General features: G+C 36.4%; 1 protein-coding gene across 2 annotated transcripts; it reads left to right on the forward strand.

Moving 5' to 3' along the window:
• The first annotated feature begins 209 nt into the window (after positions 1-209).
• ARRDC3 (arrestin domain containing 3) lies at positions 210-14,390 on the forward strand. Of its 2 annotated transcripts, none has more exons than XM_006197655.4 (8): positions 210-717; positions 4,637-4,718; positions 6,607-6,754; positions 7,763-7,865; positions 8,242-8,498; positions 8,826-8,988; positions 9,261-9,415; positions 11,645-14,390. In XM_006197655.4, exons 1-8 carry the CDS (start codon positions 438-440, stop codon positions 11,699-11,701), a joined length of 1,245 nt encoding a protein of 414 aa, XP_006197717.1. In that variant the 5' UTR covers positions 210-437; the 3' UTR covers positions 11,702-14,390. The 2 variants fall into 2 exon arrangements, with proteins under 2 accessions (XP_006197717.1, XP_072814504.1); XM_072958403.1 differs by lacking the exon at positions 210-717 and adding an exon at positions 4,344-4,553.
• The last annotated feature ends 233 nt before the right edge of the window (positions 14,391-14,623 follow it).

The raw sequence follows: 14,623 nt of genomic DNA on the forward strand, positions 1-14,623 counted from the left end.
GAAGAGAAGTCAGGTTCAGCCTCCCGGCAGCCCGTGTCTTCTTCCCTAGCTATACACCTACTGTACCCGCGAGGGAGCGAGCGAGCGAGCGAGCGAGCCGGCGCGGGAGGGGACGCGCAGGGAGGGCGGACAGCAGCCGCGGCGTGCGCATGCGCGCTGGGGTTGTTTTTCACAAAGCTCTTAAAGTGAGCTGGCAGCTTCCAGCCGCCCGTCTTTGTAAGGAGACCACTGAGACTAGCAGGAGCGCGGAGCAGCATCCTCTCCGCTGCCCTGACTTTTTAAGAAATCTCAATGAACTATTTGTAAAGAATCACTGATCCTGCCTGCAAGCTTTTTGCACGGCAAAGACATCGATCAGTGTTAAGTGAAGATCACGTTTTATATGTGATCTTGACTTTTTTGTCTTACATTATATTTTTATAGATTTTGTTATAAACATGGTGCTGGGAAAGGTAAAGAGTTTGACAATAAGCTTTGACTGTCTTAATGACAGCAATGTCCCTGTGTATTCTAGTGGGGATACAGTCTCAGGAAGGGTGAATTTAGAAGTTACTGGGGAAATCAGAGTAAAATCTCTTAAAATTCATGCAAGAGGACATGCGAAAGTACGCTGGACCGAATCTAGAAACGCCGGCTCCAATACCGCCTATACACAGAATTACACTGAAGAAGTAGAATATTTCAACCATAAAGACATCTTAATTGGACACGAAAGAGGTAAGTTTTTAAATCATTCAGAAATCATTAGACCTGCTTTCTTTGGGAAAGTATTTTTTCAGTTTTTCTGAATTAATGTAATTCTACTCCTAGCATAACATGTAGCAGTTTGATAAATGTTAGCAAAGTTAGATTTGGTTTCTCCTTGACATTCATCGTGTTAAGCCGTAATGCTTGCAGGCATCTGCAAAGTGACTGCAAACTGCACTTACTCAACTACCTCTATACCGGGCTTGGTCTGTGCCATACGCACTTGCAGTCCATTTTCACCTTACTTGTAAATTCTGCTTAAAGCCTGATTCAATAATTTTCCTAATATGTTTTCAAATTAATTGCTAAAAGCTGCAGTCCGAATTAGATTTTTTCCCTTGTACTCTGCAACCTTAGGTCTTAAAAACTAAGCTTCAGTGAAGAAATAGAATAACATTTTTAAGTGGGTTAATAGGTATATTTTATTTCTAATATTGACACGCAAAAGGCTTTAAAGAATTGATCGTTGTTCCTTGATAAAGGGTTTCTGTGTCTTATTTTGACATATGGTATCAACACCCCACGTGTTTTTTCCCTATTCTTTCCAGTTCCTTTAGAAATTTACATCAAGCATTCTCTAATTTAAAGGACAGTATCTGTCATTATGGTATGTTTCAGATCAGTTTTAGAAGGCATTTAAGGTCAGTAATTTTCTTTTCTGAGCATCATGTTTAACTTTGGAACGTGCATTCAATGAAACCCGTGCCAGTCAAATGGAATAGAAAAGTATGCGGCTCATTGGATTTGATTTTTGGTTAGAAAAGGGAGCTAAAGCGTTGTCAAAGGGAGAGAGGGTCCTGAGATTTCCAATCTATTGTTTAAATGGTTACATTGTGGAAATATAGGAGACTCTAAGCTTGTTTTTCTAAGTTTCCACCCTTTGTTAGAAGCGGTTCAATCCTGTTTCGGACCAGTTCTGGGGGGTGGTGAGGAGGGGCGCTTGTTCTGCTCTCAGCAGATTGGTTACACGCGTCAGGTGGTGGCGATGACTTAATTCCTAGCCCAAGAAGAATATAATGTTAAAACTGGTTATGTAATTTTGTGCTTCTCCTTTTTAATGCAGTATTTAGTTCGAATGTTGACGGTTTTTCAAAGAGTAGAGCACATTTTACTCTTTTTATATTAAAAAATACACATCCGTGAGGAGGTGCTAATTGAACTAAGGCAAGTGTGGAAATGTAGGGTGCTTTGAGTTACAGCATTAATGCATTATTTTTTAAAACATTAAAATGAAACCCATTATTTAGTTGGGTTTTCAGTTACACATAGGTAATTTGCATCCTGAAAAATGTCTAGTTAATCTCTCCGAGCAGTGACACTGATACGAAATGCAACTGCCTAATGACAGTCCTGGTGTTTGCTGAACAGCAGACACAGGAGTTTGTATTTGAACCTTTCTGTACGTGGTAGTTTTTTATAAAATGGATAAAAAGAAACAAAGGTTTTTAAAGAGTTAAGGTTTGCAGTGGGGTAAAAGTAGAATCACGACTTCTGTGGACAAACACAATTTCATTAGTTGCTCCATGATTTCACAGCAGAGAAAACTATGTGCCCTGCACCCCACGAGATGCCCCTCAACCCCTGCAAAGCATGGAAGAACTCTTAAGCCTGGAATAGTTTCAATGACTTAAAACCTGGGACCTCTCAAACTAGCCTGGTGACTGAGACCCGCCCCGGGCGGCCGGCGATAGGCGGAGCCGCGTTTGTTAGCCTGTTGCTAAGGCGATGCCAGGCTCTGATTGGATTGGGCGCGGGCGGGTGGGGAGAGTGGGCTCACCGGCTGGGGCGAGGCTTGGAACCGGCGTGCGCCGGTAAAGGTCCCTCCTGAGCGGCCGCCCCCGCCCCTCCTTGCGTCCTTGCCCCGGCTTCTAGAGGCGCCCGTGGCTCATGTCACATACCGTTCTGTCGCCCCTCACCTCGGCCTGCTGGCAGCCCCCGGAAAGAGCGGCTTAGGTTTCGACAGAGTGGAGGGGAGAAGCCCCTGCCGGCCTCCCAGGTGCCGAATGGCTCTGGGCGCAACTTTTTAGCTGACGATCCTATTCATAGTTGGGCGGGGCGGGCTGGCGGGATCCCATTTTCCAGTTTTTCGGCTGGAAGTTGTCAGGCAGCTTCTGCGAACGCTCGTCTGCCTCTAGCCGAAACAGCGAGTTTCCCGGTCTGTGCAGTCCCCGGACGGGCTACCTTGGTTTGACCTGAGGGGAGAGAGCAAAGGCTGGCCAGAAGAGGAAAGTGGCACTAACGTCAAAAGCTGGGTGGGGTGCGGGCCTCGGCGAGTATTCCCTGCCCCTCCCCATTGTTTCTCGGGGCTGTTGCGTTCCCCACCCTCCTCGCCGTCGCCCCAGTTTCCCTCTCCTCAACTGTAAAGGTGTCAGGGTGGCCCAAGCCAGATCGAACCGGTCACCGGCTGGGGCGTGTAAAGCGGAAGCGCCGCAGCGCGCTCGCCCCGCCCTCCCCCGCCAGCAGGCTAGGCTGCGCGGCCGCGAGCGCGAGCGCCGCGCGACATATGCCGTATGTATAGCGGGGCGCGCGGGCGGCGGCGGCGGCGCGCGGGCGGGCCGGCTGGGATCTGCTCGCGCCGGTTTAGGCCGGTCCTCTCCTGCTCCGGTCTAGTTCTTGATTGACAGCCCGGCACTTGTTTACCACCGCGCGGCCGCCGCCGCCACTCTCCTCAATGAGACTGCTGAGCTGGCACAAAAAGGGAGCAAGAAGGAAGAAAGGGAGAGGAGGCAAACTTTCGGCGCCTTCGTGGGGAGCGAATTTAAATGGCCCCCAACTCGTAAGGCAGTTTTCGGTGCTGAAATTTGTGCAGAGGATCTGTACAGGGAGCAAGGAAAATACTACTGAGATAGAAGCGAGTCGTCGTGGTTTTTGAACATAAGTAACCACGTATTGGAGCCTTTTTTTGTCCCTTTTCTCCTTTGATGGGAGGGAAGCATCACGTTTTTTGTGTATATACAGTACTTTGGTGACGGAAAGTTACCAATTTCTTCTACTCTCGTAGTTAATGATGAAGCTTTCTACACCGAGAAAATTACATTAGGAAGACATGTACTTAAATTACCTAGTCAGAACTCTTTGGAAAAAAAAAAATCTTCTTAAGAATCCAGAACCACCTCCCGTACTTCACTATGTTTATTTCGGAGACGTTTTTTAAAAAACTGACCAAAAGAAATTGGTTATAAAATGAAAGGTCAGCCCTCTTTTCTAGCAATTGGCAACAACCTAGTTCATTTTTCAAGGGTGTTTCCCATTTAGCAGGCACCTTTGAAACCTAAGGTATATTTTATATAAATGCACATTTTTAGCTATTGCTCACGCAGCCTGGGTGTTGTCATCATTTTAGGTTCAATAAGAATTTTTATTTTTAGCTATGAAACTGACATTAAAATCACTGTTCCTTTTTTTTTTAACTCCAGATCTATTTAACAGCTTTTTTTAATGGTTTTAGAGTTGTCACATTCACATCTTCTGTATCAAAACTGACATTTTAAAAGGTTTACGTGAAGTTTTCATTTTATATAGTCTTAACAAGATTAATTTAAGTAAATAGTAAAGACTAAGGTAACATCTTAGTATGAGGGTTGAGATCTTAGTGTTTTGTTGAGCGTGTACTGTATGAGATGTAGACATTTCAGTTAGGGTCGTTTTCCATTTAAAAACCACCTATGCAGCATAAGTATTAATTATCCCCATTCCACAGATGAAGTAACTGAAGACAGGACTTTTATTTTACTGAGAGGAAGTGATGAAGTTGGAATTTGAACTCAGATCTCTCAGACTCCAAAGTTTGTGGCCTGAATTACTATGTAAGCACCTTTAAAGTTATGCCATGGCAAAGAGAGTGTAAAGGTGTAATAATAAGTTTTTTGTTCTTTTCTGTTTGTTTTAGATGATGATAATTCTGAAGAAGGCTTCAACACTATTCATTCAGGAAGGCATGAATATGCTTTCAGCTTTGAGCTTCCACAGACGTAAGTATTTTATAACAGGCGTTTTTCATAAACATCCATTCTTCTGAAATGAAACTTAATCAAAATTTAATTATTTTTAGTTTAAAAAAAAACCCTTTTCATTAAACTTGCTAGAGGAAAACAATATACTCAAAAAAGAGACGAGCTATTTTTTTTTTTAATCTAGTGTGGCAAAATTATAGAAAGCAAAGTTCAACTCATGGTACTCTGTCTCAAGATTTATAAGGTTTTAAAACTTAAATGCATTTCATTTAGTGAGTGAATTGAAAGTTGCTAATTAAAATAGCGCTTAATATTTAGTTTGTTATCAGCGTTAACAGAGAAGGTAGAACATACCAGGTCTCACTTAGTAGTTTATAAAAAGTCAGTGTTTTATCTTTTCTAGTGATGCTAACCAACAGCAGTAAGCTAAGAAGATCAAAATAATTAGGGATATCCTAGCTTTAGAAACATTTATGCGTGTGTATGTGTATATATATATATATGAATTCATTAGCTTCTGTGAGAAGAGCTATTGAGAAGGTCACACAAGATGTTATAACCTGAGCATGAAAGGAAACATCTCTCAGATACCTAAATTACCTTAACATAAGGCTTGGAATCTAGTATGAAAGAAAGAAGGAAAGTATTATATTCTCAATGTAGTAACAAATCGTTAGAAGTTATACAAAAAACAATTTTTAATAATGCCTAAACAGGTGTTAAAAACCTCAAAGTGGCACTTATACTGATTTTTCTGAAGGATAAACTTAAATTCTAATACTTAATATATGCGGATGGGGTTTATAAAGGGTATTTTTAAGAATATTCTATTTATCATATTATTTAAGAACATTTTTAACATAATGCCCTAATTACTTTGAGAGAAAAAAATTTAAGTCTCTGAATACAGCAGGGCTAATACAGTTGGGACTGAATATTTTCAAAGAACAGATAATTTAGTATGTTTCTTAAAAATTCTATCAGTAAACCAAAGTCATTTAATACAAACTCCAGAAGACTAGCACAGATCCTGCATTTTATTTCTCTGTGCTATCCAAGTTAATGCAGGAATCTAAAATGCAAAAAAAGAGAAAAAAGTAAAACACCACTACTCCTAAGCTAGCATGCTACCTTGTAAAAGACCAAACTTCGGGCATTTTTCTAACAAAATTATGAAAAAAGAGACTCAATTCACTGAAATAAAATCTTTCACAAGTAGTAAAATCTGGGAGAGTTGAGAAAGAATTCTGATTCTCTTGTGTAGAGCAATAGGAAAGATTCTTTTCCTAAGTCTATAGTGTAGTTAGAAAACATCGCCAAAAAGAGTTAGAACATAAGTAAACTGGGAAATGTAAATGCAGTTTTCTAGAGTTTCAGTGGACTTAATGAAATATGAAAAATTTTTTGAAACTATAATGACTATTCCAGGCCTTTTCTAGATCTTAATTAGTTGGTATAAAAAGAGATAATAATAACTTGTAGCTAATGAAAAGTAGAATGCCATAGAGAATTTGGTCTGAATATTTGACCAGTGTCTAGAATTTCTCAATAGAAATAGTTAAACCATTCTTAACTTTATTTTTAAAGTAAAATCTTGACCTTTTCAAGAACTATTTATTTCCAGACTTTCATAATTTTGCCACAAGCATTAAAGTAGCCTCTTCTTAAAGAGATTGTATTCTGGCTTTTTTAAGCAAAATTTCTGTAATATTTAACAATTACTGTTATTTGAAAACAAGGTTTTTTCCCCCAGTGACTTATCCCTTTGGAAATTTTTTAAAATTATGCCTTTGATACCTCATTGATGTATAAACAGTACAATATATTAACACTTCTATGCTGACCTACTGTATAATTTTCAGAAAGAGGTGTAAGATTAATATATTGACCTTTATATTCTGCACAGACCACTTGCTACCTCATTCGAAGGCCGACATGGCAGTGTGCGCTATTGGGTGAAAGCCGAATTGCACAGGCCTTGGCTTCTACCAGTAAAATTAAAGAAGGAATTTACAGTCTTTGAGCATATAGATATCAACACTCCTTCATTACTGGTAAGAATTGACTGAATTCTTCATTCTTTATTTTTGGCTTATAAATACTGAAGAATAATTACCTAAACTATGTAATTTTTATAATTTTAAAATAGTGGTTTTATTTTTAAATTCCATAAATGTTATTTTCCCAAAACATATACTCATGAGCATACAAATTAATGCAGAATATGCTCATTTTCTGATTGTAATAACATTAATTTTAAAAGAAAGACCAATATTTGGTAAGAAATACCTTTTACTCATAAGATAATAGCAGTAACAAAAAAATAGATCTGTTCCCTGAATAATTTTAGTGGAAAAGGAACAGTAGTATCAATTATTATAACAATATCATTTAATTTGAAAATATCATAATCTAAAGTTTGTACTGCATTGCATTATTCCATTATAGGGATAGTTGTCAAATGATGGGGAGGTTATCACTGTCATGAAAAACTTAATTCTGTTTTAAATCTTTTTTAAGTGCATTTTTCACAAGATTCAGATTTGGCTTCAAAAACTTTATTTGGTTTAAGCAAATAATAACATCTTTAAGCAAATAAGAATCTTAAAGATGAGCAATTTGCCTTTTTTTACAAATTGAATTTTATATTCTCAAAGAAAGATGTCATTATTTGGGATTATAACCAAGTTGCTTTCCAAGCTGCCTTTTTTTCTTAAGGCAGTTTAAATGGAATGTGGAAAGGGTTTTTTTTGTTGTTGTTGCTTGGTTGGTTGGTTTTTTTAATTACTGTATATGTAAATAGTGTGGGCTAAAGTATGTTTACAAAATATGGTGTTAAGCCCTTTACCCTTTTTTCTTTAATTGAATGGGAACTTGTATAAAGACAAAAATACTTCTATATATCAGAAGCCACTGGTTAGTGGAAAAGTATGTTTGGATACAGGAAAAAAAGCAACATTGCTTTTAATGTTAAATTCTTCAAGAATTTAGGATTGTATTTTAAAACATTGTTATTGTCCCAACTCTACATTGATCTTTTTCTCTAAATTTATTTCTTACAGTCACCCCAAGCAGGCACAAAAGAAAAGACTCTCTGTTGCTGGTTCTGTACCTCAGGCCCAATATCCTTAAGTGCCAAAATCGAAAGGAAGGGCTATACTCCAGGTATGTATGAGGTGGAATCCCACAAAAAATGATCTTTCTTCCCTTAGCTTTCATGTATAAATTTACATTATTTCTACTGAATGCAAACATGATACTGTATTCTTTGGTAAAATAACATAAGTTGTGCTTATCCAGTTTCCTTTCATAAATTAGAATTAAGTCGTCTTTTTTAGTAGTTACTGTCAATGAGTATTATTTTTATAACTGTAAGTTCCTTGCCACTCTTAGAATCCTGCTTTTTATCCATGTAGTTTATTGAACTTTCAAACTTCAGTCTAAGAATCTACATTTGTTTAGGGTTTATTTGTTTGTTTTTTAACAGTAGGTGTATATATGTGTGTGTGTGTGTGTATATATAATTTTTTTTTTCCCCTAGGTGAATCAATTCAGATATTTGCTGAGATTGAGAACTGCTCTTCCCGAGTGGTGGTGCCAAAGGCAGCCATTTACCAAACACAGGCCTTCTATGCCAAAGGGAAAATGAAGGAAGTCAAACAGCTTGTGGCTAACTTGCGTGGGGAATCCTTATCATCTGGAAAGACAGAGACGTGGAATGGCAAGTTGCTGAAAATTCCACCAGTTTCTCCCTCTATCCTCGACTGTAGTATAATCCGTGTGGAATATTCGCTAATGGTACGTACAGATTTAAAGGTTTGGGGTTTTTTTTTTTAAGTCTTAAAAGTCATATGGATATCATTTTGTCTTACATCTAGGATTTGATTTTTTTTTACTCCTTATATGATACGTATAATTACATATAAATCTCTATATAGTTAGGATTATAATTACTAATTTTACTTTAGGTAAATGTACCATATAATAGGGTTACACAGTGGAGAAACTTTTCTTGTATATCATAAGTATATAAATTTTAAAAAATGACATTAAAATTGGGTTATTAGTTATAAAAATGAAATAGTACTTGGTATTCTAAACCTAACATCTCCTTTCATTGTTTAGGTATATGTGGATATTCCTGGAGCTATGGATTTATTTCTTAATTTGCCACTTGTCATCGGTACCATTCCTCTACATCCATTTGGTAGCAGAACCTCAAGTGTAAGCAGTCAGTGTAGCATGAATATGAACTGGCTTGGTTTATCCCTACCTGAAAGACCTGAAGGTAATTTGATAATGCATATCTAAACATAATCTATTATTTTTAAGAACATGATTTTGCTTCTGTTAATTTTATGATTAGATAAACTGTATCTGTACTTGAAGAGAGTAGGTATGCCCCTAATGTTAGGTTTAAAACATCTATGCCCTTAGTTTTGAACACAAAACAAATAATTGTTACTTTACCTTGACATTCCTTTTTAATACCTACTATTCTGTGTATTTTGACATGCATAAGAACATGCTGTTCGAATTGCGTGTATCTTTTTCCTTCAGCACCACCCAGCTATGCAGAAGTGGTAACAGAGGAACAAAGGCGGAACAATCTTGCACCAGTGAGTGCTTGTGATGACTTTGAGAGAGCGCTTCAAGGACCATTGTTTGCATATATCCAGGAGTTTCGGTTCTTGCCTCCACCTCTTTATTCAGAGGTGAGCATCAGATCATCGAGTACAAAATGGGCTGGCTCTCTTGGGAAACAGTATTGCAGAATTTTTTAAAATAGACTTAGGTTTTGATTATCATAAGAGAAAAACAAATAATTTAGAACAATAGATTAAAAGATTAAGATTGTCAGTATTTACTAAGTTTGACCCAGAGTCCTCGTATTATTGGGAAAATAAAGATAATGATCTAACCTTATGCTTGTAAAATGCCAGTTAAAGGGATAATTCATATTTTAAAGCATCCATAGAACTGGCATTTTGCAGTCATTGACCAAATAGCTAGAATTTATCTTATCCATTATTCTTTTCCAGTTTAACTTTCGTATTTTAACATTCTCAGTCATTGGGGAAAGAACATATTTGCAGTAACAGCTTAACAGCATTCCAGCACTGTTAGATTATTTTTATTCATCTCAAGTAACTAAGCACTTCCATGAATAAAACATAGCCTTTACTTGGGAAAAGTTTACGGACTGTGAGAAAAACAAACTTAGAAGAAAAACATTATATAACAATGTGATGGGAATGCACAGTTCATCTGAGGAGCAGCTTATTGGCCCTTAGGAATCGGGGGGGGCTCCCCTGAGAAAGTGATTGTTAAACTGATTCTTGATGGATAAGTAGTCCTCAAATGTAGGATGGTCCAGGCAGGAAAAAAGATAGGTACAAAAGCAAGGAGGTGAGGGGGAAATTCATCAATTTCAGGATACTTCAGAATGTATATATACATAATACACATTGTGAGATTGGCCTCAGTACCACTATAATAACAATTTCGTCAATCACTAGAATCAGCTTTTTCCTTTTCATTGCTATAATTTAGACACCTATTTTACAGTGAAATATTACTCCCAAATAAGACATAAAGAGATTGTTTTCTCTCCAATAAATCTCTATTATTTTTTATTTTTTTCCCCGTAACACCATGACTGGAAGAGTCATTTTTTCCTTAGGATGAGGTTAATATAAAATCTACTTTATTTATTGATTATAGGAAGTTCAGATCTGTTCTGTTATTACAAATTCTTGATTAGACATAACTTTTCTATTCCACTATTTTAGTTCATAAAATTTTTCAGTAGATGCTGCAAATGTTCTTCCACTTGTTAGAAATATGTTACTACATTTTTATTCTGATGTTTCTGTCTTGCTGGTTAAGTTGGTTACTTGTGATTTGATCTGAGGCTTCCTAGCTGTCCAGTAGGCATTTTAAAAGAATGGTAATCTAAGTATCCACTTTTAAGCAATTTGTTGTAAAATTCTACCACCTTTTAAAATGAACTAAAGATAATTAAGAGAATAAAAAACTTTTAAAACTTTAAATTGGTTCATGGTGTGATTTAATTATTTAACATCTAACCACTTAAGAGGGGGAACAGTCTTAGATTGTATTAAAGCTGTTCTGAATTTTTATATATTTTTCTGTAAAGGACAGTCAGTGAAAGAAAGAAAAATTATTTGACTTCTTTCCTTCAAAAATGTGTTTTCACACCTAAAGTTTCTGAGGCAGTTTGGATTATTCCATATTTAAATACAAGTAAATGGGTCTTGTCCAAAAGATCTTTCAGTCAAACAAATGTATTAAACCTAACAGTTTGCCTTCCTGTGTCTATTCTTTTTGTTCCTGAGAAGCAACTAGAATATATTCACTTTTATTAAGTGTATGTACATATGAAAGTCACTAAAGAAATAGAGAAGGTGGGGAGCCTCTAGAGCATTTTGGATTCAACACTGCTATTTCTTGATACACAAGTGTATTCCTAGGCCCTTTCTAGGGCTTTACATCCACGAGTTATTACCTCACATAAGCACAAAGAACTTCCCAAAGCCTAGGGAAGAGATAAACTGAATTTTTTTAACAGGATGAAATGGCTCCTTTATAAAAGGAGATCACTGCTATGAAAATGTTTGCCATAGTGTATTTGAGTTATAAGTACTACTGAGCGCTGAGTAAAAAGCTCCATTCTCTGATAAAATTTATCATTAGCTTTTGTGAAAGAGAACTATTTGGGCATACCTTTATAAATCTTACTGTTAATCTAGCTGAATAGCAGGTACTTTATAGATAATCCTAGTACCCTTTCTTCCCCATACAAGCTCTCTATGTTCTTCCTGATTGCATTTCTCAACTCATACTCAAAATCTTTGTCCTATTTGGTATATTCTTACTAGACAATATCAAATAACTGTGTTTTTTTCCTCTTTTCTTTCTAGATTGATCCAAATCCTGATCAGTCAGCAGATGATAGACCATCCTGCCCGTCTCGTTGAAGGAATACTTGGTTAAATCAAGTTGACGTGGATTCCGAACTATATCTCTTCCCTTCCCAGCTGAGGACAGAGAAGTATCTTGGAGACATGTTTTCAGAGGAAGTGGAATTGCTTTTGCCCAGAAAAATGACGAATACATGAAACAACCAGTGATCATGCTTTAGAAGCCTACAGCAACATTCTGGGACTGCTCCAACATGCTTGAAGATCTAAGCTTTTCTCCTTTAAACCTGGCACATACTAAGAGCAGTCTTCTTAGCCTATGGTCATACGTGTCAAGACACCATGTTGTAAAGAGGGATGATGTCCTTCTTTTGATTTGAAAATTTGCACATGCTCAATGCTTATATTGTGCAGTTCAATGTCACTACAGCTTTTTTTTTCCATTTATGCCAGACTCTTAATACTCTTTTAAAACTTGTTTGTGGTGAGCACAACAAGGAACAAAAGCTTTGAAAAAAACTTTAACATGAAAAAAACGCACTGACTTTTTTTTTTAATTTAACATAGCCTGGACTTTACCTGCGTATGCCATGCTCAGAATTGTCCTACTAGGCTGACCATGTATCACCTCTTCAGCTTGGATCCTATTGTGGATTTATTTACAAACATCAAATGCCTTCAAGCCAATCCTTCTTGCTGTATGTTTTGCAGCCTACTGTAGTAGATACGCAACAGTATGTGGGAAAAGAGATGAGAGGAGGAAGCTAATAAGAGACTTTGTCAAGATTGTATACCTTCTTGGTTTCTTTTAAGAATTTGTTGCCTTTCTACTATTACAGCAAAGCAGCATTTTGTTACTGACTGCCTAAAATCACTTAATCTCAGGTGAACGCATCACTTGCCAAACTGTTGGAATGCTATTTGTGTTTTGTTGCACTGTTGAGTTATTTTTTGTTTGTTTGTTTGGTTGGCTTTTTGGAGAGGGAAATTTGGAAAAGGGACATACACAAAAGTGATAACCCACCCGCATTCCCTTTTTATCGTTACATATAAGAAGGAACTAGCAGAGCTAAGAATGGAGTAAAGAAAGGCAGTATGGCAGGCACCAGCAAAGAGTTAAGGGCTGTTGCTCTTAAAAATGATTATTTTTCTTATTATTTTAAAAGTATGAAAGTTTTCCAGTCACTGGAGAGGAGGAGAAAGTGCATTTATTTTTATACAGAGTTACTTAATTACCTCCAAAACACATATGTTGGAAGTCATTTTTGCTGGTGCAGAGTATTTTCATGAGCAGGAATATATGTATACGTAGGTTCAGTTTCTGATTAGAGAGCTCAGTGGATACATTTCCTATCCTGCTCAAGCCTGACAGCTTGAAAACCCAGGCTTATTCTAAAAGTGTGTAACTCCAAAATTACGAATACTACAGTGTGTGCTGGAATAATAACTTTTATATTTTTGTGGATTTTTTTAATGAAAGTATTTTTTTCCATTACCTTAAAGAACATTTTGCTAAACATGAGAAATCATTCACTCTCAGTATGTATAGATAAGATAATGAAGAACGAACTCATCGGTAAATTACAGCTTGTATTAAAGATAATTTCCAGTTGGCTCATAACAAATATACCAGCATTCATGAAGACACTTAAAACTGCATTTTCCAAGGTACCAAGTGTACTGATTGTCTTATTTTAGAAGGAATTCAGCTCTGATGTTTTTTTAATGGACATCAGCATCTCTGATGTTGCAACATATGTGTGAAATGGGTGTTTCAACTATCCTGCCATTTAACCCCACAGTTAATAAAGTGGCTGAAAATAATAGTAACTCTGGCTTGGTGCTTGACCTGGTTAAATACTGTCTTAAAGCTTCATACAAAACAAATAGGCTTTTCCATAAGTGGCCTTTAAGAAAACATGGAAGACAATTCATGTTTGAATAATGCTGACAGGGTGAAGAAAGCCCATGTAAAAATGAATCGCGTTTTAAGTGATTCGGTTAAAGGGTTTGGGCTCCCGTAGCAAACTAATACTAGATAATAAGGAAATGGGGGTGAAATATTTTTTTATTGTTGTTAAATCATTTTGTGAATGTCCCCCTCAAAAGAAGCTAATGGAATATTTGGCATAAAGGGCATTTGGTGGTTTTTTGTTGGGGGTGGGGATTGTCAGAAAATCCCTTTTCTTTTCCTCTTATGTCTAACTGACTAGGGAACAATTGTTGATATGCATAGCATTGGAATACTTATCACTATATACTCTTATGAATAACACATGAGGAAAGAATGACCAATATTCTGGTAATTGGCACTGGGTCACAAAATAAAATGTGATAAAATTTTAAATATATAAAACTTTATCAAATAAAGTTTTATTTTCCCCATTAAAGTATTCCTTTACTTTCTTATTTTTAGAGGCATTACTCCTTTCTAAATATTGGTCACTTCTTGATACAAGATGTGAGGTTCACAGTTGTATTCCAGTATTCAAGATAGATTCCTGATTTTTCAATTAAGGAGAGTAAAATCCAAAATGTTAGCAAAACAAAGTGCAATATTAAATGTTTGCTTTATAGATTATATTCTATGGCTGTTTGTAATTTCTTTTTTTTTTTTCTTTTTTATTTGGTGCTGAATATGTCCTTGTAGGCTGTTTTAAGAAAACAATATGTGGGAAATGATTTAATTTTTCCTATTGCTCTTCCTTGTGGAAAATAAAGTGTTTTGGTTTTTTTCCTTTTTGTAAAATTGTTTGGAGATTTATTTGAATCTCGATCATAGTAACTCAGTATACATGCAAACACTGTTAAGACTACAATTAAACTCTTATTTTAAGCCTTTCTGGTTAAGAATTTTTTTTAGATTTCTCCTAAAGAAAATGATTGAAGGCTTAAAGGAATTTTTAATATAAATAATCATTGTTTTTCTTAATATTTCATTAAGCTGTGAAGCTTTTTTAATAAAACTTAAATATATAA

This window comes from Vicugna pacos, chromosome 3, assembly GCF_048564905.1.
Source record: "Vicugna pacos chromosome 3, VicPac4, whole genome shotgun sequence".
NCBI lineage: Eukaryota > Metazoa > Chordata > Mammalia > Artiodactyla > Camelidae > Vicugna > Vicugna pacos.

Coding starts and splice junctions, on each gene's coding strand:
- ARRDC3 (XM_006197655.4), top strand. CDS start 438: ATGGTGCTGGGAAAGGTAAAGAGTTTGACAATAAGCTTTGACTGTCTT. Junction 6,755..7,762: donor TCAACACTCCTTCATTACTG/GTAAGAATTGAC, acceptor TATTTCTTACAG/TCACCCCAAGCAGGCACAAA. Junction 8,499..8,825: donor GTGTGGAATATTCGCTAATG/GTACGTACAGAT, acceptor TTCATTGTTTAG/GTATATGTGGATATTCCTGG.